We start from the raw sequence: 25,228 nt of genomic DNA, 5'->3' as shown, positions 1-25,228 counted from the left end.
TTTGTTTCGTTTCGTTAATGTTTCATTTTCAAAAGGAATTTTGTGTTTCTTTTGTTTTTGTTTTTTTTTTTGGCTCTGGTTCTTCGGTTTTTACGGCTTCATCTGCATACCATACAAAACATACGAAAGCCCAGGCTCTTTAAATCACAGTTATATATCGGTTATCAATATTATATCACTCCAGCAGAACATTATCAAAAAAAAAAAACAACATAAAAAACAACTTTTTTATTTGTTTTTTGAGAAGAGTTTTTTTTGGGGGGCTGGGGGGAGATTTACAGCCAGGATATGGGCCATCCTGAGTTCTCTTATTGGTTCTTGACTGGTGGTTTCTGAAATCCAATTATCATCCTGCCACAAAATTAGTTTTATCTGCGGCATCTCTCCCTCTCTACATCTCTAATTTTGCGTAAGACTATTCTATTCTTGATGGGCGGTTCGTTAGCTTTTAATCTGTTTCGGTTTTTGGTCTATGATGATTTACGCAAATCCTCCAGCCCGCCATTGTGCAAGCCGCCGCGCATATTCTCCAGCACTTTGTTCACGAAATCCGTTGAGCCGCCAGCAATGCAAACTCCAGCTAAAGAAAACAAAAAAAAAAATACAATTATTAATCATGCGGTTAATTATAAGAGAATTCAAACGTTGAGTAATTACTTTTGGCCGTTGTATAAATGCGTGCAATCTGCAGATCCACCTCCTCCGTGGGCTCGCCCAGACTTTTGGTACGATGCTTGAGGGCCAAGGCCTGCTTAAGCTCGGCAATGCCATTGATGAGGCGCTCTAAAATAAGAGAAAATGTGGCATTAAAAATCGTTTAAAATATTTAAGGCATATTCACGTACTGTGTTCTATTTCAAGGCCATATAGCTTAATTTTGTTTGCCTCATGCTGGGCCTTCTTCTTCAGGCGACAGGCACGGGAGGCCAGCTTGTTCTTTTCCTTGCGCGACTTGGGACGCGAATTGAATGGCAGCTCCGAAACGGGGGTCATGTCATTGATGGTGCGACTCAGTTTGTCCAGCTCCTTGCCAATGTTGTGCAGTTTTCGGGCGTTCGGTGTGAGGTCATTGCCATCGCCCTTACGTGCCTTGCCGCTGTGCTGTTTTGGGGCAAAAAAGATAACAAAAAAAAACAGAGAAAATTAGTGTCTGATGCATTGTATTTCTATTTGTTCTATGGGTGGGGTGGGGTTGGATGGGTACCTTGTACACTTTTATGCCGCGCACAGAGCAGGTGGGACTGAAGACTGGATCTGTGACCTCGTTGAGACAATGCGGATCCTCGAGCTTGGATTGGAAGACCAAACGCTTGCCCTTGGGTCCCTTGGCCTGGACATTGTACTGCCAGAAGAAGCGCTCTTTGCCCTTGCTGCTGGACAATTGATTTGGCGTGGAGGTGCGTGTCTCGTCCTCGTCGCCAGATCCGCCACCATTGTCGCTGCTAAAGTCATCATAGTTGTCGCTATTCTCGCTCGAGTTGTCATCCTCATCGTCCTGCGAGAAATCAATGCCCTCCGGCGACAGGACACTGCCCGTGCTCAGCGATGAGAAGCTCTCGGCCTCGGCCAGCGAGCCGGTAGAGAGTAAATGCTGACGCGGCTCTCGTCGCATCCATATCTGCTCATTACCCAAATGGGTGGGCGCCGACGAGCTCAGTCGGCTCAGCTGCGAGCTGCTGCTGCTCTCCATGGAGCCACCCTGAAAGCCAAACGATTTGCGCACACTACTAGCCACTACGGCCGCCTGACTGCTGCTGCTGCTGCTGCTCGGACCATTGCCATCCGGTGCTGTGCTGTTACCGGAGGCGGCACTGCCAAAGCCACTGCTACCGCCCGGACTCAATGCGGCCGACTGGCTGTGCATCGAACGGTCCGGCGGCGAAGACATGGGAAAGCCCTTCTTGATGAGATCTTGCATGTTCCGCGACTTGACCATTTGGTACTGCGAGCGATTGGCATGCGGCGGCGGTGGTGGCGTCAATGGGGAGTGCGACGCCTGGCTGCCGGGTGAGAAGCTGGCCGCTAGCTGTTGCTGCGGCTTCTGTGGTGTGCTGTGATAGATCTCGTAGGGACTAGTGGAGGAACTGCTGTTCGACTGCTGCTGTTGCGTTTGTTGGGTCAGTGTGAGGAGCGTCTGCAATTGCGGCAGGCTGCCGACAATGAATTGCTGCTGCTGCTGCTGTTGTTGTTGTTGTTGCTGCTGCTGCTGCTGCTGCTGAAGCAGCTCCATGGGTGGTGCCACCAGCGAGTCCTGTCCCTGGGCACCCTGAGGGGACAGCATGAAATTGACACTCTGCGAGACTGTCGCCGGGGGCAGAAAGTCCTCTATGCTACCAATGACATCCAGAAAGTCACCGCCATTCAGATCGGCCAAATCGGCGGCCTGTATCTCAGCCTTGTCGTTGGGGAAAATGTAATCATCGTCTAGACTAAATGGTTCGTGTTTGGTATGGATAATGGCACTGCTGATATCACTCCACATGGCATTCGAATTGGGCGTCATCTCGTACAGCAGCTCATTCTGGCCCACTGCCTCCTGCAGCTGCAGCTCACTGACCACATTCAGGCTGAGTGTATGGCTCATATCGGGTGCAAAGTAACCGCCAGCCAGGCTACCGCCTCCACCCACACTGCTGCTGTTGCCATTGTACAGCGTGGAACTCAATGGCGAGGCGGCACTCAGACTAACATCCTGCAGCAATGTGGGCGACAGGGAGGCCGCATCCAGTGCATCCAATCCAAAATCGGATAGTTCTCCCAATGCCAAATGCGAGTGCTGTTGCTGCTGCAGCTGTTGATGGAGTTGCTGCTGCTGCGACTGCTGCTGTTGCTGCTGCTGCTGATGATGCTGCTGATGTTGCTGCTGCTGGTGCGTCATGCTGGGTAATGTATGCAACGGACTGGGATGGTGTCGCGGTGTCTGTAGATCCGTCTGCTGATACGGATGATGATGGCTCTGGTTGTGATTGTTGCTACGTGGTATGGTTATGGCCGTTGTACTAAGCATTACATTACAGGTATTTGTGGTGCTCGTCGAGCAGTTGCTGCCACTGACTCCTCCGTTGTTGCTGCTCCCATAGCCCGTATTAATGGTCAATGTGGGCAGGGCGGCACCCACAACGCTCGATCCCAATGAATATAGATCGTATTTCAGTGTATTGCTGCTGCTATTTGACCCAGTGTCAAAGAATTCCGATGACATGGGATACAGCTGATTCTCTGTCATCGTACGGCCCGAAAGGAAACTACTCTGCCGAGTGCTCCGCGAGGGGATTCTCCGGCTGTGCGCCGGCGCACTTTACGATGTCTGAAACGAGAGATAGAGAACGGTTCGGATCAGTAATAGCAGAGATAATTAAACGCATACATTATTATGAGTTTTATTATGCCCAGCCAGACAACCTTGGACCACCAGAGAGCGGGGCACTGGCACTGGCGCTAGCACTGGTTACTGGTCTGCCAACTGGCATTTCCATTTGGCATGGAAAATGCAACAACTTGTCGATTGATGCCCCAATTCTCTGTCTGCATTTGCTTAATGCTAATTCTTATGCAGCTGCTATCTATAGCCGGAACCAAGAGACATACTCCCATCAATATTATTCATCACTCAAGTGGGTAGGGTGCAATCTTTTGATACGACCAGCTGTTGGATTAGATTCAACTATCAACTAATGGAAACTCTTTGATAAGCTTCAATCAAGGTCAAAAGTAAGTATTTATTTTGGTTCACACCCAACCCCTACCATTCCACACATTTGAACTGAACGCACAAGTGACAGCTGCAAAAGAGAATGTGCTAGAACGGTACAAAAACAACATACATATCATGTGCATGATGCGGCACATTAAAGCTTGACTGCAGTTAAAAAGGGTTTCGTTTTAATTTTTTTTTCGACTGCTCCAAAATTTTAAAACAATTAAATTTTGTTTAGTTTAAAACAATTATTTTAAATTACTTCTCACCCCCAAAACGTCTAAAGATATTCATATTACGCCGCACCAATTCTGATAAATCTCGAATACTATATGCACTTTTCCAACTTTCCTACAAATTATAGTATTTTCTTTAGTCAACAAACTAATTTATATTTTAGTCATAGAACCAACACCATCGCCTCTTGGTCGAGGCCTTTCACCTAATCTCAAACCCAATAGTTTCCTCTCTCTTACTTGTTTCTTTTTTTCCGCTCTATTATTGTTGTTTATTTTTTTTCTTTTCTTCTTTTTTCTCGCTTTATTGTATTTTTTTAGTGGTTCTTGTTTTTTGGTCAAAACAAAATTGTTGATGATTTCTCTAAGGTTTTGTTTTCTCTATTTTGTTGTTCACAAAAAAAATCTGCAAAGTGTTGCGGAATGGGAATGGAAGAATGGAGAGGAGATTATATAGACGGGGCCTTTGACGTTGTTCTCTTATATTGTTTTTTTTGTTTTTGTTTTAAACAGCGATAACACACTAGCAAAAGCAACAAATTGTTGAGTAGGCTCTTGGATTGGCCAAAAGGAAAGAGAAAAAACTACAAATGTGCTTAATCAGCATATTGCTTTAATCTTTAGGGTTGTATATTTTTTTTTTTTTGCATGAAAGTATATTTTTATATCAGGTTTCCAAACTATAAAAGTTTTGGAACTACAGTGGAAGTGGGGGAAAGTTTTTGGGCACAGTCTGAAATGATTTCTTCAGTAGGCAAATTATTAAATTATAATTACTCCCCATTGAATGAATACTGACTGTGTTCAAGTGTTTTTCCTTCGAAAAAAAAAACGCTCTGCAATGAACTCTGTATCTGAGGTCCCCACCACATTTTGCTTATCTTTCATCCATTACAGACGATAAGTCAACACATTCCGGCTGATAGCGCCGCCTCTCGCTTCACGACCATTCCATTCCGATTTGAACTTTGTAACGCTCTCCTCCCCCCGCCCGGACCAAGTGAAGGTCACATGTTGGTAGGGGGAGGGAGCACTCACACATAAATGAATACAAAACCCACACATTGGCAGAATTCTACTTTAACTAAGTGATTGCCTCTGGTTTCTCTGGTTTTTTTTTATTTTTATTGTTGCTGCTTTACATTGTTGCCTATTGCTATTTCATTCTGAAATTGTTTAATATTCGTCAAAGGTTGTCGAACGCGCTGAAGGCCAAACAATACTCGTAAAAAAACAACACACATAGGAACCAAAATCTACCAAGTGGGGTGCTTATATACCAAATTAAATAAGAATCAAACATATGTATAGATAAACACACATACATACATATGTACATATGTACATAAGTAGAAATACAAGCGGAAAAGGAATACACAAAACAAAAAAAGAATTTATTACAAAAAACCAGAAAAAAAGAATCTTAAAAAAAGAAGACAAGCAAACATTTCAATTTGAGGCGAGTGAAGTGGGAAGAGAAACAACAAAAAACAACGCTAAGCAAGCATTTCTATATAATGAATAATACAATTTAAAAAAAAAATCCCCAACACAGACACACACACAAAACACTCTCTAAAGCCGCATGTGTATAAAAAAAAAGTTAATGAACGCGAAATGTTTGATGGAGAGAGAACTGCTTTTAGGGGGCAAAACGAACATCTGATTCAAAGCATATGATAACCGAAAAGGCAGAAGAGTGAGAACCCAGAAGAGATGCCAAGTATAAGTACAAAATATTATATATATTTACTACATCCACAGAGTCACCTAAAACTCGTGTGATATTTACTCTAATCAGCTGGATTTCTTCATTAAAAGAGCACAGCTATACGCTCTACGGAAAAATATTGCAGCTGGAGCGAGTGCTACAATACAAATAATTCTCGGAGGAGTTTTACTCAATGAATTTCACTTTTCACGCTCAGTTTACAAGTGTCTGATATTTCCTTTTTATATGTAATACATGGCATCAATTTTCTCAGACAGTAGCCACAATTTTGAGCCGAGTGTCAATATGGCTTTTAAGCACGGACCGTGTGCATTGCACGTGGACAGCAGCATTTGGGAGGAATACCTTGTCCGGCGAATGGGTCAAAGTACAAATCTCCAGCCACAGGCGTGACCAGTTACCACTTTGAGCGTTTACTTAATTTGTGATTTAGGAGGGTGCGGAAAGGAAAATGAAAATTAATTAAAATCAAAATAAATTTTCAGCGTTGTTATAAACACATGTGCTGCCGCCCAAAACAATTTCAACACACGATGAAATAATGCAATAACAATCATCATATGTAGCAATTATAAAAGAAAGCAAATAGAAATAGTACAACAACAACAAAAACAAAATAAATTGTTAGCGTGGCTCTTGCTATCAACAATTTCTGGAAGAGAGATAGAGAGTGGAAGAGTCGAAGGAGAGCGCGCGAGAGAGCACACAAAATGTTAACCAAAACTCAAGGTCAAAACTGTTTATTTTTTATATTTTGTTTTGAATGTATAATTTATCGCAGAGTTGCTTTTGTTTTCCACTCAGATGCACACACATACAGCAACAAGCCAAAGAGCCACACATGCACTCGTAAAGTTGTAAACAAAAACCAGACGCTTGTAAAAAGCTTTTGCGCCCCCCTCTCTTTGCTTATCACCAACGCTCTCTGCGCTCTCGCGTGCTCACATAGAGTAACATATGTTTTCCGTCTATTTGCTTTTGTCGCCATCTTCGTAGAATCTACTTATCTATATATATATATATATATATACAAACATATGTATGTATATGCATGTGTACATTTGTGTAGGGTATATAGGGAGAGTAAGCTTTTTTTTGTGTGTAGCTTTGCTTGACTCTGGCGAGTTTTGTCTGTGGTTGTTACAACAACAACAACAAAAGTGTCGGCTAAGCTTTTACATTTCGCCAGAATTTATACTAGATGTCGGGATGGATGTGGATGTGTGTTAACGTGTGTGTGTGTGGGGATTTCATGCTTGGGATTGTTGATTGCTGTACGGTACGGATACGGAGTGTAGAGCGTTCTTAGGGCATATTTGCACGATTGTAAAACACAAGGGGCTATGGAAATAAAGATGAGGATGAGGAAATGTGAACAGAACAGTAGAACTATGACTGTACTCTAAAGATCTGTGATCACATTTCTGTTCCGGATATGTATCGATAATTACTTACAGTATATAAAATTTCAATTATATATTAATATGCCCATGAATTTAGAGATTCCCGAAACCGATTTCGATGTGAATTTTCTCCTTTAATTGTGTATTCTCCACTCCATTCTTTTCTATCGCTAACAGTTTTATTGTCACATTTGAAAAGCTACGATTTATGATCACATTTCTGTTCTAGAACTGTATCGATATTACTATTCAACGCTGAATCATATTCTTCGTTCTACATTCTACTCTGCCACCCCTTTTTCTTGGGCTTACGCTTGCATATTGATAACAATATTATGCAGCTCAGGCGAAAATTCAATTCAAAACAAAAACCAAAAAAAAGTTCACAAATTAAAATAAAATACAAAAAATACACTCAGGCAGAAGGCGGCAACTTCCGTTCCGCATTATCAATGGGTCAGTGGCAGTGGTCAATGCCTGGCGATGATGATGATGATGGTGGGGGATGGATAGGGCGGTGGGGGGCAGCTGCTCTACGCATAGGTGCTCGACTCTATCATTTCCATCTGCCGCCACATGCCCACCTCTCTCTCTCTTACTGTCCGTTTTGTTTTGTTTTATTGTCAACATTCGTCATCGCCGTCACATGTTCGGACTGCATTCTCTCCCTCTCCCTCTCCATCTGTCTCTCTTTCTGCTGCTTTGTTGGTCTTTGGCCATTTCTTTGTTCTTGCACATTTTGTGCAAGTCACCTCTACACCTTTACTCTTTACGCTTTGTGTCGCGCTCTTTGCTCTAATTTTAGTCACACCCCCCACACGCAACTTTTGCATGCAACACCCACACACGCACACACACACACACACACACACGCACACTCATACAAATTTATAGACAAATTTATGTTGAGGTAGCCCCAGAGCTGAGCAGAGCCAAGTGCAAGTTCCTTCGATTTATTTTTAGTGTGCAAAAAATAGACAGAAAACAAAATGTTATGGCAGCATGCAAGCCAGAGAGCAGAAGGTACACACGTGTTGGGTATTCAATTTGATTCGATTCGATTCGTATAGTTTTATTTACATTTTTTATATATTGAGGAATGTTTTAGCATAGCATGGGCAAATGTCTGGGCAATTGATGATATAACACGCTCTGTCGCGTTCGGTTTTTGTTTTGCTTTACTGTCTTAATACTTATTATACAAACAGCTGACGCAAATTGTAAATTGTTGTTTTCGATGGAGGAAGGAAGACACCGAGACACCGAAGAGAGACAGAGAAATGATTGGCTAATTCAGGGAAGTAGAATATATATATCGGAACTTTGATGTAAGAACTTTTATCTGTCTATAAGGATTATTTTTAAGATTTTCATTGCAAGGCGACCAAACTTTGGGAAAAGAATTTATTTAGCGAGTGTCCCTCGTTTTAAATTTATTCTAACTAAACCTTCAAGATTTTAATAGAAAAAAGATCTAAATCCAGTCAAACTTTTTGTGAATTTCAAGAGAGATCCATTCCAAATTAGTAGCTTATATCTAGGGTGGAAGAGGATATTTTTAAGCGTGTGAGTCTCCTTGGCAGAGAGTTAGATCGTTTCCTTTACGGCCAAGCCACACTGGGAGAGAAAGAGTAACAGCGCGCGAGACTGAGACCATAATTTATAATAATAAATGCTTCACAGCAGCATTCACAATAGAGTGACCCAAACCACAATCAATCGATAAAGTACAAGATGTTTGCTTCCCCACTGATTCGCTAATAGATAAATAATTAATATCAATTTATATCGATTTAGCAACATATTTGTACAGCACACAAAGGGAAATTAGCACAAGTCGGCTGAAAAGTTAAGCAAATACTTGTACAATCAATCGTATGTACATATGAGAATGTATGGGAGGATCTCCCTTTCTCTCTCTCTCTCTCTCTCACCGCCGTCGCTGTATTTTCTGAATAGAAATCGTGACTTTAAAGACGCGCAGACAGTTCGACAAATAAAAATGCAATTGAAAAAGGGGATCAGAGCGTCTGAAGCTGATTCTCTCGGTGTGGAGGAGGAGGCGTGAGGCGGCATGGAGGAACACGTGAGCCGCCCAGACTTGCGATTCTCTCGCCTACTCTTATCGACCCAGCGGCTCACTCCCTCTCTAGAGGCGTCTGGTTTGTCAGCTGTCCTGGTCGTCGTCGTCCCGCCCGCCCTCTTATCAGCTAATAGCCGCGTGCCGGACGAACAACGACAATGAGAATTGATAAGTAATACGCTCAATGGGTCAGAGGCACTTTGCAAATTTTTGTTTCGTTCCACAAAACATTTGTCGGAATGGGAATGGGAGCGGGAGCTGCGGGAAACTTATCTTATCGCTTGGCACTGAGACAAAATTTGAAGATAAACCAAAGCAAAAAGATGGAAAACCTATGTATGTTTATATCGGCCTGTTGATAAAATTCGCAAAAATGAAAACAATACGTTTCGGCTTCAGGAAGTGTTCCCGCCCCCCCATTGACAATAGTTTATCAGCGTAACGAAAATAGAATTTAAATTGGTTCCAGGAATTGACCCAAAAATAAGGGCTTTGCCCACAAAACGTATCCATAGCTGTGTGAGTGTCCACAAAATTCTTGGGGGTAAACAAATAAAACAAAATCTCATATGAGTCACAGAGGCAGCAAAAGACAGGCAGGCAGGCAGCACTCAGTGGCAAAAAAAAAAAAATTATATAGATATTGTAGTATATTTGTAGATATATAAATATTTTTTGTTGAAGAAATTTCAAAGAAAAGCAAACAAGTTTGCTTAATGGCTGCATCCGCAGAACAGAACAGAGCACAGCCTCTGGAAAGATCACAAAAAAAAAAACAAAAACCTCCGGCTCCCAGCAGCGGCGGCAACAAAGAAAGTTGAAGGCCATCAAAAGTAAATGACCGTATATAGAATATATAACAAAATAATATAAAATATACAGAAATACAGAACATTTCATTTGAGTTTAACCAATCGATTGGAAATGCTTTTAAAGGGAATCTCATTTGCTTAATGGTGAAATAATCTCAGCTTGAAAAATCATCTCTGGAATCGGAAATAGTATAAATAATATACTGATACGATTGACAAAGCGATTAGATATACCGCTCTGTGGGAATGATAATACATACATACATTCTAGAACCTGTTATGATAAGGAACTATGTCTGTATTTTCTGAATAGAAAATCTATATGCATGTATTCAAGAGATATTAATTCTGCTACTGATTGATAGAGAAGTTCAATCGAATTAATTATCAATTTATACAGAGTTTCAGGATACAGAATGGCAAGCATTTAAAGTACTATTCTACAAAATGTTTACACCATTGTAAATACTTAACCAAGTTAATTTTATTCGCTGATTCTCTGAATCTTGGATAGGGTTCTTCATGAAGCATGTCTCTATCTGATGCCTTCCCAAAACTTGAGCTTTTTTCTTCAATCAACATCCTAATCAGACGGTCACTCTCTTCCCTGTCAGCAGTGCCCTAATTTATATTTTTGTGTATTTGCTTCTGTGGCGAATTATGGGGCCTCCAACCATTCTTATCGTGCGCTCAACTGTTGAGTCATTGAGGGAGCTAAAATCATACAAACAAACAGAAATAATCCCAAAATTTCAGCATCCCAGAAACTCCACTCGACGACTGCTTTCCAGAGCTGAAAGTTTACCCTCTCCACATGCCTTGTATACGTAATATTGTGGCGCTTAGGAAACAAAAGGGGCAATGGGGGGGCCGGCCTGTGCCACGGCTGCGGTTCGATTCAAAACTGGCTGTAGATGGGAGGGGTATAATGGGTATTTGCTCAACATATGTATATGGGCAGGTTTTAGGCTGGTTTTTTGTCTTTTCTCACATTTTGTTGTCTTTTCATTTTAGTATTCGCTTAGACACAGTCAACATTAACAGTTTTTAACCTTGAATTTTCGCACTGACACTGAACCCAAACAAGCAAAACCAAAAACCCAAATCGAGGCAACAAAATTCAAATTGAAATCAATTATATTTTAATTTATTTGTATTTTTTTTGTGGCCCATACACCAGTGAGGAAAATTTGCTGATTTTCTTTTGTTCCCTCTGTGTGCTGATTATTTTCTAAAATGGCAGGCAAAGAATAGATGGTTGGGCTGTGGAGAACCTTCTTCAAATTTCGTTGAAATTTAAAGCTTGCTAGATACCCAAAAAAAAAAAAATTATTATTATTGGTGTGCTTCAGCCTGAGCTCTGGCTTAATGGCCTCTTGAACGAACAGTGTGGTGTGTTGTGTGTGTGTGTTCCCGATACATAAATAAAACTTGAGAATGTTTAAAGTTTATAGGCGGACTTATGTGCTATGTGCTATGCTTTGCTTTATATTTTTGTTGTTGTTTTGCTTCAGATCGGTTTTTAGGTTTTGTTTGGTCTCGCATTACAATGGTTGGCGTTGGGGGAAGTAGGGGGAGAGATCTTAGACTCTGGTTTTTTGTGTCAGTTTTCGTTTACTGTTTCGAATGAATGTTTTAATTGGTTCGGCGGGATCGTAAATTACAAAATGTGTCAGCTTAGAAAAGTATATGGCGTGCAGTGGGGGAGGTAGGAATCGAAAACTTGTAATAAATACTCCTCAAGAAAGTCATGACTTATCTGGGGTTTATGTTGTATACTTTTAATGGGACACACCACAAAAGTATTTGTAGAACACGAGGCTAAAGCTCAACTTATGATCATTGATCATAATAATACTACCAAATATATGGAATCGGTTTGGATCTTCCTCGCTGTCTCTCACTCTTCTGCCTCTGCCTGCCCCCACCGCTGCTATCAGAAAACCAGATCTTTTTGATAGCCCATCATTTTTTTTAATGTTTGGTTTAAATTTTGTAAATTTTCGTTGTGGATTTATTTTTTTGAATTATTCGGATCGTTCGTTTAATCTTTAAACATTTTTCCTATCATACATATAGATATTCATAGGTATAAACACGATTTTTAAATTTTACCAACCTTATATATATATCTTCTTGATTTTTGGCACCTCGTTGGTTTATAAACAAGACCGAAAAAAAATGTATTTGTTGTTGGATTTGTTGTAAATATCGTTTATATTACTTCCTTGATGTTTGTAAATTAATTGAAATTGTATTTCTGTTTAATTGTTCACTCGCTTTAATACAACAATTAATTATTATGCATGGGCATGCGTAAATTAAGGAGGGGGAGGGCCTCGCTTATATGTAAATTTCATTGTTGCTTGTGTATTTTTCAGTTTTATTTTGTTTCTTTTTTCATTAAACTGGGTCACACATGTGGCTGAGATTAAGACAGAAATTTATTTATAATGAAGCACATTAGCACGACGACGACTGCACATACTATGTATAATCAAAACACACAGAACTTAGGCGCACACTTTAGTATGAATTTTGATAAGTAAATCTTATCAGCTCGTCGCCAGTCAGTCACTTAATTTATTTTCGTGATATTATTTGTATTTGTATTATGTGTATATGTTTTCCGCGTTGTCACTTTTGGTTTTTTGTTTGTTTTGGAATTACTGGCAAAAATTTACAACAATTTTCATAATATTTTCGTTTGTTCTTCGCGACTTGTTGTCAATTTTGCTGGCTCCGACTGACTTCACCAGCTGTGTGATCTGATGTGATTGAGGGGGAAGAAAGACCGGACCGATTGATGATCGCCAGAGAGCAAGAACGCGAGAGCTTTGCGCCTCGTTCGTGTGTTGTTCGGCGACTTTCGGGTTGTTTGGAGTCGTCGTGTGTGTGGGGTAGCAGTCGGCGGCTGCTATACTTATACATATATGTATACCCACACATGTATGTAAATATATATATGTGTATATACGTGTATCTATGTACGTTTTGTGGACAAATTCCAACGCATTCATCAAGTTTGGCAGCGTTTATGTTTGTTGGTTTATTTATTTATGCAAATTAGGGGGCTTTTATATCGACTTTTGCCTCGGTAAAAAAAACTAGTTCGAACTTTTGTGTTTAATTTAATGCTGCTCACTCTACAATATGTGCAGATTGCGCGCGCGTTTTTTAAATTACTTGTTAATTGAATTATGGACCAGCAAACTATTTACATTTATTAACTTTTTGTTTGCTTTGTACAATTTTAATTGTTTTCGTTCTTCACACTCTTCCCTCTGTGCGAGTGTGAGTTTTGTTTTGTGGAATAACAGCAGCACGCGTTTAACAATATAAATTGTTCTTTTTGTGCACTGTTGCTTTTTGTTCCCCTATTCTTGTTTTTGTGTGGTTCTGCGCTCGCCTCGTCAAACGTTCTGTTCTTGACCGATAGATAAAAAATACACAAAGCTCCGCGACAAAACTAAAAGCCAGAGCGCGAAAAGCTTGCCGCTTGGCTTTTGTTTTGATTGTGTCCACACAGAGAGCAAGGGAGCGAGAGAGAGAGAGAAGGAGAGAGAGTGGAGCTTTGAGTGCGCATGACACACACACACACACACTCGCATAGCCAGCGTTGTCTGTTGCTTCTTTCACTTCCACTTTTCCATTCGACTGCCCATACGAAGCAAGGGCGGGGGCGGCGGCGGGTAAGTTAGAACCACAAAAAAAAGCTCCGAGTACAGTCTGTATTTTTGTTGTTGCTTTCGGTTTTATTATTCTCATCTGTTTTGTGCATTTGATTCTTGTGTGAAGTTCGCTCTCTATTTTATTCTCTCTCTCTCTCGGTCTTTTGACGTCACCTTTGTTGTTTACTTCGGCTTGTTTTCCTTTTGATGCTCATTATACTCGGTATTCGTGGGGTACAAAGGTATAAGGTATTAGGAAAGAATGTACAAAACAGCCAACCCATAAGGAATAAATCTTTGAATAGATCGATCTCGATCGACTATATCTAATATTTCCTAACCATTACAGTACCTTGCAGGCAGAATGAGTAAAATATGCTACAGATACCTGGGGGGTATCCGCATTGTCGACTATCCCCCGTTCTATATAGTTTTCTTTGTTATTTTCTGTTTTTGTTTTATGCAAATTTGTGTTATGAAATTGTCTGGCGCTTTGATTTTGATTCCTTTTTTTTTTCGCAACAGTAAAAATAAAACTTGTTTACAGCATTGGAATGAGTACAACAATAATATATCTATGTATCTGGTATACAAAATGCACATAGTATTTATAGGAAAGAAAAGCGCAAGATAGAGCAGATTCTAGCGAAAAAGCGAACGTTTTTAGACGCTGACGTTGCACTTTTTTCCCCCTCTCTCTCTCTCTCTGAATTCTTTATTTTATTAGTTTGTTTATAAACAAAAAATGCTCAACAATCAACAAGAAACGATGACAGAAACAAGAACTTGCTCCCAACAATATTAATTCCTTTTATCGGTTTGATTTCTCCTACACTCAGACATTCGTATTCGTATTTGTTTTTGTATATTATGCTTATTCTGCCTTCCTCTTTTGCTCTTTATTATTTATTCTAGTTTTTTTAATTTAATTTTTTGGAGGGAGGAGGAGGCAAATCGGCTGATGCAATCCGTCATATTTGGAGTGTAATCCAAAACTGCAAAGTGCTTGACTTGCACTAAATGAGTAATGGGGGAAACCCGACCAAGACCCTTTGGGCATGGATATGGATCCAAGCACCACAATCGGTAATATGTAAATATATATCAGAAATATGTTATCTCTATCTGCTTCCAGATTTTTGTTTTATTTATTTAATTTTTGTTTTATAAACCCTCGGCTGCTAAGTTTCTGAGCGTTAAGGAGGCAGGAAATGAAGTTTTCTTCATACTGGCCATTATCATGATCCGATCGCAAACAGATAATATAATTCTATCGATTATAATCTAAAATAGTTCATTTAAAAAAAGAAAAATGTTTAATCCTGTATCGGAACTTATAAACAACACAAAATCCCCTCCAAAAATCGCCCAAATAAAGTCAGCAACATCGCTTTTCCATGAAATTAAGTTATTCCCACAAATAATGAACAGGAATCATGTATATGGCATGCTGACAGGAGTGTGGGAGTAGGGGATAACACCAATCCAATCTAGGGGGGAAAGTAACCAACTGACGCACGGAATTTCTTTTTTTATATATTTCCCCCCAGTTGTCCCGGAAAATCACAACAATGTCCTTGAATGTGAAATGGCGACATAAGCAATACACACACACCCACAACCAGTAGCAGCAGAAGCAAAAGGCCACGTCCATGGTATTTTCAGGGATATATAGGGAGCCAACAAGGATAACAGTCAAATCCCACGCACAACCCACTCAAAAACAGCCACGACAACCAAACAGCACAACATGCATATAATATGTACATATGTATGTATGTAAGGGGGGGAAATGTGTTAAATGATTGTCAAGGACGTGGGCGGCTGGTAGCTTCGTTATTTACAAAATATTCCCAATATGCCCGACAGCGTCCGCGTGGGAGTGTACATATCATACACTGAAGGAAATACAAATGCCATAAGATCTAAATGATGAAATAGTAGTGCACGCAACATCCAAATTGTTCAATCAGGTGTGGAATAAAACAGGTACACATGTGAAGGATATGTACAAAATATTTTTCAGTGCACAATACATACACATATGTACACATCCATAGGGGCTATGTGGGCGGCTCGGGTTCGGGTTTCATAGGGCTTGGCCCTGAATCGCGCTGCTCTCTTATCATCTCATCCCCCACCCACCATACCTATCGACGCACTTTCACTTTCTCTTTGGGGGGAAGTTCAAGGCAGTGCAAAGCTTCTCGAAGACCTTGAATAACGGCTGTTGTTGCGCTGCCTATTTGTGGGCGTTGTCCTTTGCGGTGGTCCTCTGGGCGTTGCTTCTAGGCCGTTTACTTCATGCAAAGGCGCGTCGCTTTTTTGTTCTGTTTGTTCTTTCGTAATTTGATTGCGTGGTAAAGCATAAATATCTATTAATTAATTAATTAATTAATATGGGGGAACCCAGCCGCTTTCTTTTTAATCACAACCATCTGGCAACCCAATCAAAGCTCCCGTAAGCTTTTCTCGGTAAGCCTTTTCTCTGAGCTTGCTCGTGATGTTGCGTATTTGGTTCACTCTCGATGGTTGATTTTTTATTCGCATTTTGTTTTTGTTATGAATGTGCAGAAGCATAACAAAATGCCAATCCATAGCAGACTCTCAAGGACAATCGCTTGGTGGGTGGTGGTGGGCGTAGGGAGCACCCAGAGAGAGAGAGAGAGAGAGAGATAGAGGGAGACAGATAGGGAGTGTAAGGATCCATCGTTTGCTTTTGGATACATCCTTCTTAACGTAAATTCTGCGTCGTAATTTTCCATCATGGCGCTCTCTCTCTCTATATATTCAGAACCTTTGGGGGCGGTTTTGCGTGGGGGCAACCGGCGAATGTGTACACAAAGCTCGTTAGTCTATATACTGATGCCGCAGCAGTCCTTCCAAGTCCCTCTCATCCTCTCTCTCTCTCTTGCCCTCTTTATAGACGTTGTTGTGACGCGTATCGATTTGTTTATGTTTATCATAAGGAAATTGGCACAAGAGGCCCCCCAGACGTGGTCCAAGAGGTACCTAAGAGGGGAGCGGCTAGGGTCTGGATTTAAACAATAGACATTTTTACACTATCGCTCTCGCTCAGGCGCAAGAGTTCTTTCAGCTTTTATGTTGTTTTGTTTTGTGGAATTGGGTAAAGCACCACCCTTAAGTTTTCCCCCCATCATAATTCGTAGAATTTGGATTCTATCAGGTAATACGAAGCCGGCTATCTGGGCAGGGATGTAAGGGTTTTTTTTTTCTCAGTAAGTAGTTCCCAGTATTTTGAGTTGATATTAGAACCATGGGAATTTTAAGAATATACTAGTCGACTTTAAGTTTAAAATTTTTCAAAGTAAATTTAAAAGAAAAACAATACTGTCAAAAAAATATGAAACCTACGAACTTTAGAAACTTAATTTTATATGTTAAGGAATCTCTTGATCAGCTTTAAATTAAAATTGTTCAAAACTAAATTTTACAAAGGAAATTCTGTGAGGGGAAAAGAATTGTGGAACTTTGTGGGTTATGCGGTAGCACCTCTCGGTCGACTTGCATTTCTCCATCGTCTTGCTGTCGCTTAGGCACGGTTATCCACATTAAAAAGGCACCTCCCTATAGCACAGTAAAACCTGGCAAATTGTTCGAAATCTTAAATTTCAGTCCCGAAATAAATCGATTTCCAATTTTAAAACCCAACATCTCTCATATCTCAAAATATCGTCTTATAGGGGCCATTACGCTTGGAGAACACTTAAGAAACGTTAAATGTACATAGTATTTTTGTCGTGCTAGATTAAAAATAGACAATATATTTGGCTCGTCACAATACGAAAATACGAAAATATTATTGAATATTCTCCATCAAAAACAAGGCGGAAGAATTTTTTCAAGTCACATGTGGCTCACAAAAAGATACCCGCTATTCTGTTTCTATATATTATTGATATGTATTTCAGTAGCTTAAAAAGCTAAGCCAAGGTGTGAATAAAGTATCACTGTTATATAGTGGATATATGTAGTTCATACGCTTGCTTCTGGCTATTAACATAAATTCACACGAATTTAATATACTCCTACCCTTTACTCTGTGAGCAGCGATGAGCCATTTCCCTTAACATTCAAAAACACTCCAAAATGTGGGAATGCTCACATGCACTTTGCATGTGATAGGAAAAACAACAAAAACATTTTACAATTTTGCTAGCTCATATAAACAATTTTTTCTTGATTTTCTTATTTTGATTTTCCCCCTTCTCGCACTTTTTGCTGATTTGCCGAACGCCACGACGTTCAATGGCCCCAACAAAATGCCAACAACAACAAAAATACTGTACACAAAAAATCTGATAAAATAAAGCAGCAAAATATTTTCAGCAACTTAGCATTTATATATTATACACAATATATCGGACCATAGAGCTCTAGAGGCATTGACTTTGTTTCCCATCAACTTAAGTCAAGTTCAGGGCCAATTGATGAGGCTACTACTTTTTTTTGTATGGGCATTTTGGTTTCTGCTCTTTTTTTCGTGCTGCAGTGAAGCATGGTTAGGAATTATCGTTATCTAATAACGCACGTCATCGCGAGGCAGACATTGTACAAAGCTCAAGTCTAAATATAATCAATTGATGAAATTAAATGTGTGTGCAATCGATGGAATGCAAAAAGTCATTTTAAATGGAAACGCTTTTAAGTATTTGTGGGGATTTTTTTATGGGGAAATTGAAAATTGTAGCTTAAGCTTTAGTCTTTAATCTTGTATAGGGAAAAAACAATTTTGAATTTTGTTTGTGTACTGAATAATATTAATCTATATTAAAATTTTAATTTTAAAATTTCCATACCTTTATGCATTGATGATTCACTTTATTAATCTTTTTTCTATAATATTTCCTATCAACTATAATTATGCGCCGAGCCTTGGAATAAATGCAAGCCGACCGAGGGGCGTTGCCGCATGCCGCGTGACACATTTAACTGAACTGGTCATGTGGTACAGAAACTAATGAAAAGTAAGAATACTAAACCGAACTAAAAGAGCTAAATATATTTTATTAAAATATATATATATATATTAAAACTAATCACGGAAGAGATGTGTCAAGTGTACTTGACAACCACTTTTATGGGATATCTTTCATTCCACTATATTACCCGACCTCATATGCATATGTATATGTGTAGGCATACAGGAAGTATTTTTGTTCCCCTTAATTATCGAAAACTTACCTCTCCAACCAAAAATTACTTTTGTAATTCTTTCCAAATGTGTAAATTATTCAATGCCAGACCTGTAAATGGAATAAGGAATACAGAAAAATTGAATTTCAAAGCCAAATGGAACTTGGAATTCTACGTGGAAAAGGTACAAAGTCCAAAAATGAGTTTGCAAAAACCCATAAATGATTGGGGCGAAACAGAAATTTAGTTTTTGTATAAGTATAGAACTGTGTGTGTGTAGGCTGGTTCATTGATTGCAGACGACGCCAGAAGATATACATATGTATGGTATATATATATATTTTTATATATAGAGCCATTCCTATATGTTTGACAATGCGGAAGTTGTTGAAATTATAACAAATCCAAAGCGAAACAAAGAGAAACTGCACTCGTAGACTCGACAGATATAAAAATTGCAGCACACTCACTTGTGTGTGTGCGACAGCGACAGACGGTCTATGGATCGTTTATACATATGTATATATACAGAAGATATATACATATGTAGTTATATAGCCTGCTGATAGCTGCTTTGTGTAATTAATGGATAGCACTTGCATCTACATACTGACAAGGTTAAAGGCGGCGGCGGGCCGACACACGGAAGACAGCGACATGGACAGGGACAGGGATTTACTCCTTTCAACTTACCCAAGCAAAAATAAAGACAGTATTTTTATATACGAAATGCGATTAACGAAAACAAACGACGCGTAAACGGAGACTTTTGATTAAATACAATGCTTGAACAACTCTATCCTAAGGATTAGACAACAGAACAACAGAAGAAACAACACGACCGAAGGACGGAACCCTAACAAACCGGAATATACGCGACGCGAACAAGAAGGACGAACCGCGAACGAGAACCGAACCGAACCGACGACGACGACAATGACACAACCGACCTGTCTGAATTGCAGTCAATAACTGTGTCAGCGTCTAGCGGCGGAATGCTTAGAGAGTCTCGTCGTCTCTCGTCCCGAGTCACGATTCAGGCAGGAGATGTGCTCTCAGGTTGCTTGGTGGCGGCGTTTTGGCACAACACAACCTTCTAACCCATAAACTTCCACCACCAAAAACACAAGGATGAACCACCGCACTCACACAAGAAAAGGTGCGTTTTGGACTAGAGGATACCCTTAGTCAGAGTAACAGAATAGAATCGATCATCGCTACCCATAATGGTAAAGGAAACTGCATGAAAATTCTTATATTTGATATGGGGCTCATTGATGCCCGACTCGGGACGCACAAGCGAATTCTGCACAAGAAAATGCACGAGAACAGTAGAAATTATAGATCTCATTGTCCCTTACCGATCTACAGCCAGATGTATTTATGGATTTTTGGTACAGTTTAAAGTTTACATAAAACCATTTGGTTATTTCTATATTTTATATGGGGATATCCGATGTGATCCGTGCCAAAATATTTTATGCTACGAATATCAGTTATGTGCGGAATCTCTTTCATTGCCGAGCATACCCTTATGCTCTACGTGTGCAGGGTATTAGCATGCCAGTCAATGCGGGAGAGCCGGCGCACAAGAGAAATATCCTGGCAAAAAAAAAGTATCCTCGAAGATAACCACCGGCCAAGGGGGGGAAAACCCTCAAAAACTAACCCCGATGCCACGAAGAATATTCATTCAATCGCTAGAAATCTCTTCTCTCTTGTTTTTTTTTCCTCGATTTAACTTTTTGTTTGGCCATCAAACGACGCGGGGTGGAAAAGCGCTGGCGGGCAAGAAGCAAGATTCTATGAATGGAGAGGAGTAAGCGGGTTTTCCCTTACTACAAACCATTGAATAATACTCGTAGATGCCACGGAAAAAAGTGGAAAATGCAACCCAAAAAGGAAGGAAACAGCGAAAAAAAAGTACAGTAAAGCTTGCAAATTTTTATGAGTTCTGTGGGTGGATAAGAACGTGGAAAGAAGTGATTGGGTAGGAAATCCATTAGATACAGTTTGTTGATTTTAAATATGATTTTATTTAGCGGGAAAAATGGTGGGAAAATAATAGGAAATAGAAGTTTTAACATTTTACAACTGGAAATTCAAATACCGAAATTCTACCATTTGAATTCTTTTTGAAACTCTTAGTCTAGGGTCTGTTATACGTTCATGTTTACGTACAAGATGGGGAAAAAGATGATACTCCTCTGGCTCATATTTCCCTCTTTAGTTACCCCATTACAGATATAAGTATATGTCCCATCATACAAATATTTTCCCCCATTTTTCTGGCACTCAAAGTTTCTCTTCTGGTTCCAAGCGATTATCATTATCCCGAGTACAGTTGACACTCTTTACCGAGTCACTTCAATTAAATATTCTCCACGGTTTTCTTCCACTTTCCGGACTTTCCCCCTTTTCCAAGCATTTTCCACGCTCTTTAGCGCTCAATTACTGCACAGATTCGATTGAGAATGTTTACCGAAACTGAAATTTAAATTTAAATGGGAAGCCAGGCGACAAGCAGCGTCGTAGACGATTAAAAAACAGTTTATAAATCATCGATGTCAGTGGCAGTTCCGGCGAAATGGAACCCTCTGCGGAATCTGCATATGGGATGGCAGAAAATTACATACTTAACTGTGGGTTGCCGCATGCAGTTTTTTATCATTCAAATGGGGTTCCAACAACCCTCCGTTTCTACGTTTGCTTGCAGGGAAATTCATTTCAATTATTATTAAAATTTCGTATTTACATTTCCATCGAGTGGAAATGGAAAGGGGGGAAAGGAAAGCGCGGCGGCGCACCTAAGCTACAAACAAAACAAACGTAAGAAAAGAAAAGAAATCGGGAACTGTTTTTATAGCCGTAACGTGAAAAATTGGGAAAACATAAAAGTAACATAAAATATAAAAACATAAAAACTATGGCTAAGGGTAGGCAGGCGCTTCCATATCATTGTCCCTTGCTCCCTAGTTGTTGTTATTGTCCTGATTCCTCCTCAGTAGATCTGCTTCTCCTGCTCCCGCTCTCCTCGAGTTGTCTTCGCCTAATGCCTTTTGATCCATATGTGGTTCCGTCTGTGCTTTTGTTCTTCACAAACTGGAAATTGAATTTTTTGGCAGGACGAGTCCTCTATCAGTATTCAGAACTCAGGATGCTTTTCATGCTTATCTAGGGCAGCGCGGCTGTCTGTCTGTCGGCGGCTCTCCACCATTCTTTTGTCTGCTGTCTTACAAAGTTCTGTAAGCAGTTGGGCAAGTAGAACAATCTAATAAGGGAACAATGGGCCGGGCCCATGATTTATGGTTCAAAGCTGCGATTGAAGGTATAATTTCATTGGATTCAAGGCTACGCGGGGAGCAAAGATTGATCTCTATTATCAAGCAAGTTTTAGGTCAATTTTTAAATTAAATTCCTGTTGCATTCTATAAGAAAAAAGCTATAATGTATAATGCCCTAACAAACTAGAAACGAAGACAGCTAATCAAGTATTTTTTTGTGGAAAAATGAAGCATCCTATGCTATCCACCTAATGATAAATGTTATAAACTATATATAAGCAATACACACGATTTTACAAAGGCCAGCCGAATGTCCCAGCAGCTTTGGCTGTCGGTTAAGTTTTTATAAAAAAATGTTTTAAAATAATTCTTTAAGATATTTAAACTTGAAACTACACCAATCTTAGCATAATATTAATCAATAATTTCAATTACTAAACAAAAATTCTCCCTTTGATCCTATATTCATTATAACTCTCACTCGATTGATCCTTTTTTAAGGAGATCCCCTTGTTTGATCTCAGCTTTCTTCACTTCTTCTCCTGCACTTGAACCGCAGCTTAAACTCTCATTTATAATCATCCAATTTTCTCATATATATGATATATAATAATGCTGCATCATCTCGACACCACTTGAACCCCCGGAAATGTCTTCGAAAAAAATCCCAATTATCCAAGCGACAAATGAGCCAAGAAAAATGTATTTTTTCTACAAGACAACTTTTTACTCATATTTTGATGAATTAACCTTAATTTCCCGTGTCAATGGCCCGGCGGCGCTTTGAACCTAACACTTTCACTTTGTCTCTCGTCTCGAAGGAGGAGGGAAGGAACCAAACCAGTTCGTTGTCAAAAGGATCGAATCTTTTGTGTAAGGATTTGCACGTGTGCACAAATTAGCGAAAACTGGTTACAAGGCATTTGCCTTCTGTTTTTCCCCTAGAAAAGAGAAGAAAAACGAGGGGGAAAACTAGTTTCCAGCAGAGCGCCGTGGCATTGTTCTAAGATGTGCCCTAAGGCTACGTGGCAGATGGCCAGGAAAAATTATGAAAATTTGATTGTTTTTTTTTCCTCCTAGCGGGGTGTACGTACATATTAGGATTCTCTTTGTCTCCCTCTCAGTTTGAATTTCCTTTTGAGGTAATAATTAAGGAATTAGTCCAGAGTCCATTCGAATTGGAAAAGACCAACTGATTGGAAGATTTTCTTTTGATTTCCAGTTTGATGTTGAATTCCTGCATAGCAACAGGACCAACAGAAATCCCAAAATCTAAGCACGTGGTGCCATACAGCAGCAGCAGCAGAGAGAGGAAATTACAGAGAAATGAGATTCCCTCCCCATTCGGCATTCAACAGAGTTCCCATTCGGAACAAAGGGAATTTGAATAACTTTGGCCCATGTAAAGGAATTAAAAAACGCTTTAAAGAACTCGTAGCCCGGTCCACAAAAATCCACTCCACACAATAGCGAATCAACCCCTCAGCGAAGGACATCCCATCTAAGGGGTGCACACCCCGCCATACACTCAGCGTGAGATGTGTGTAAATTTCTATTACACACCATTACAATGTCATGTCAGTGGGTCCTTGGAAGCACACCCCCAAAAAAAACGAGAGTAAGGAAGCATCGGGAAAAGCCAAGGAAATGCAAGTAGAAATGCCAAGGACAAGGGTTGAGCTTCGCCTTGGGGGATGTTTCTGGACCTGCGAAGGTTCTTTTTGGGGGTGCCTTTCCCATAAACTTTTCTACGTTTTCTGCTGTTTTTGGGGGGGCGCCCCAGGGATCTTTGCATCCCTTTCGCGCGCACTTGAACATGGCGATCTTAGAGGTGGAGCAGATCCCCGAGCAGATTCGAACAAGAGCCAAAAAGTTGAAGGAACTTGCTCATGGCCAAAGAACACGGCACACAGGCCAACAAAGAGCCCATAATAAGGCAAAAGTCGACAAGTCGATGTTATGATACCCTTCAAAAATAATCAAATATTTCTGTTGAAGCTTATGGTATAATTTAGGACCAAATAATGGCCTATTCCACTAGACCTGAAAAGGAACTAACGGACAGATGATTCTAAAACCTTATGGTAAAATCAAGCAGTGCGACAGAGAGAAATATATGATTTATTTGGTGTTGGTTAACTTCGTTTTAACGCAAATAAAGTCAAAGCTGTGCCACAGATGGCACTGTGCAGACGGCTACCAACACTAATTTCTCGTTTTATCACATGCTCCCCAATTTACGATGAATTCCATACGTCCATTCCATTCAAACAAACACAAAGTGAGAGAGAGAGGGGGAGTTAACAGTCAGTGCCATGAATGAAGACCATGTGCGGAAGCTTCATTTGTATGCCAAAAAGCAGGATATAGCGAGACAAAGAAGCAGAGCAAAGTGGGAGGGGGTATACAGATGAATGCAAAGTATGCATCTTTCGCACACACACGCACACACACACCCAAGCACCCGCAGAGAGATGGAAATGGAGACAACGGACATGCATGCGCCTGCTGGCTGATTGCCTGACTGACACATTTTCTGCAGCTGGAAAAGTTTTCGCGCCAATTTTCGGTTTTTTGCACAGGCCATGAAAATTGCAGACTGCCCCACACACATAATCACAACACAACAAGAAACAGCAGCAGCAGCAAACAAAACAAACAGGTTTCCAACGGCTGACCGACAATGGGTGAAGGCGAAGGGCAGGGCAGGCAGCAGCAGCAGCAGCTGAAGAGCCTCCTCTCTCATACAAATCGCGTGTGCGCTTGGAAAATGCAAGCAACAACACGTTTCTCTATCGTTGTTGCTGCTGCTGCTTTTTGTGGTTACGAGCGTTTTATGCTAATTAACGGGGGCGGGGCAAACACTCTTACACTCACACACACACACACACGCACTCTCATCTGGTTCTGTGAGTAAATTGTTACGCTTTGTTCGCTGCCACAAACAGAAACAAAGCCAGCAGCAGCACTATTTACATACACACTGCTTACGAGGCAGAAATCTAAATGGCTTTAATTTAATATTAAACGCAACTTACCCGCTTGAAATTGATAGCCACAGTCGGGCACACACTTTCAATTAATTAATTAAATTAAATTTCAAACAAATCAAAGACTTTTTGGGCTGATTTTCGACAGGTCGCAGGTGAAGAC

General features: G+C 40.2%; 1 protein-coding gene and 1 long non-coding RNA gene across 3 annotated transcripts; one reads left to right on the top strand and one right to left on the bottom strand.

Moving 5' to 3' along the window:
* On the bottom strand, window positions 1–25,228 carry LOC111065643 (protein CREBRF homolog). Of its 2 annotated transcripts, XM_022353916.2 has the most exons (6): window positions 25,114–25,228; window positions 18,840–18,901; window positions 1,205–3,307; window positions 846–1,101; window positions 658–783; window positions 1–580 (listed from the first exon to the last, which is right to left on the bottom strand). In XM_022353916.2, exons 3-6 carry the CDS (start codon window positions 3,224–3,226, stop codon window positions 471–473), a joined length of 2,514 nt encoding a protein of 837 aa, XP_022209608.2. In that variant the 5' UTR covers window positions 3,227–3,307; window positions 18,840–18,901; window positions 25,114–25,228; the 3' UTR covers window positions 1–470. The 2 variants fall into 2 exon arrangements, with proteins under 2 accessions (XP_022209608.2, XP_022209597.2); XM_022353905.2 differs by lacking the exons at window positions 18,840–18,901; window positions 25,114–25,228 and adding an exon at window positions 12,083–12,877.
* On the top strand, window positions 5,382–5,924 carry LOC111065646. Its single transcript, XR_002607023.2, has 2 exons — window positions 5,382–5,632; window positions 5,698–5,924. It is a non-coding gene; the product is annotated as an uncharacterized LOC111065646 (long non-coding RNA).

This window comes from Drosophila obscura, unplaced genomic scaffold, assembly GCF_018151105.1.
Source record: "Drosophila obscura isolate BZ-5 IFL unplaced genomic scaffold, ASM1815110v1 contig_4, whole genome shotgun sequence".
NCBI lineage: Eukaryota > Metazoa > Arthropoda > Insecta > Diptera > Drosophilidae > Drosophila > Drosophila obscura.
This window is presented reverse-complemented; position numbering and strand designations above follow the sequence as displayed.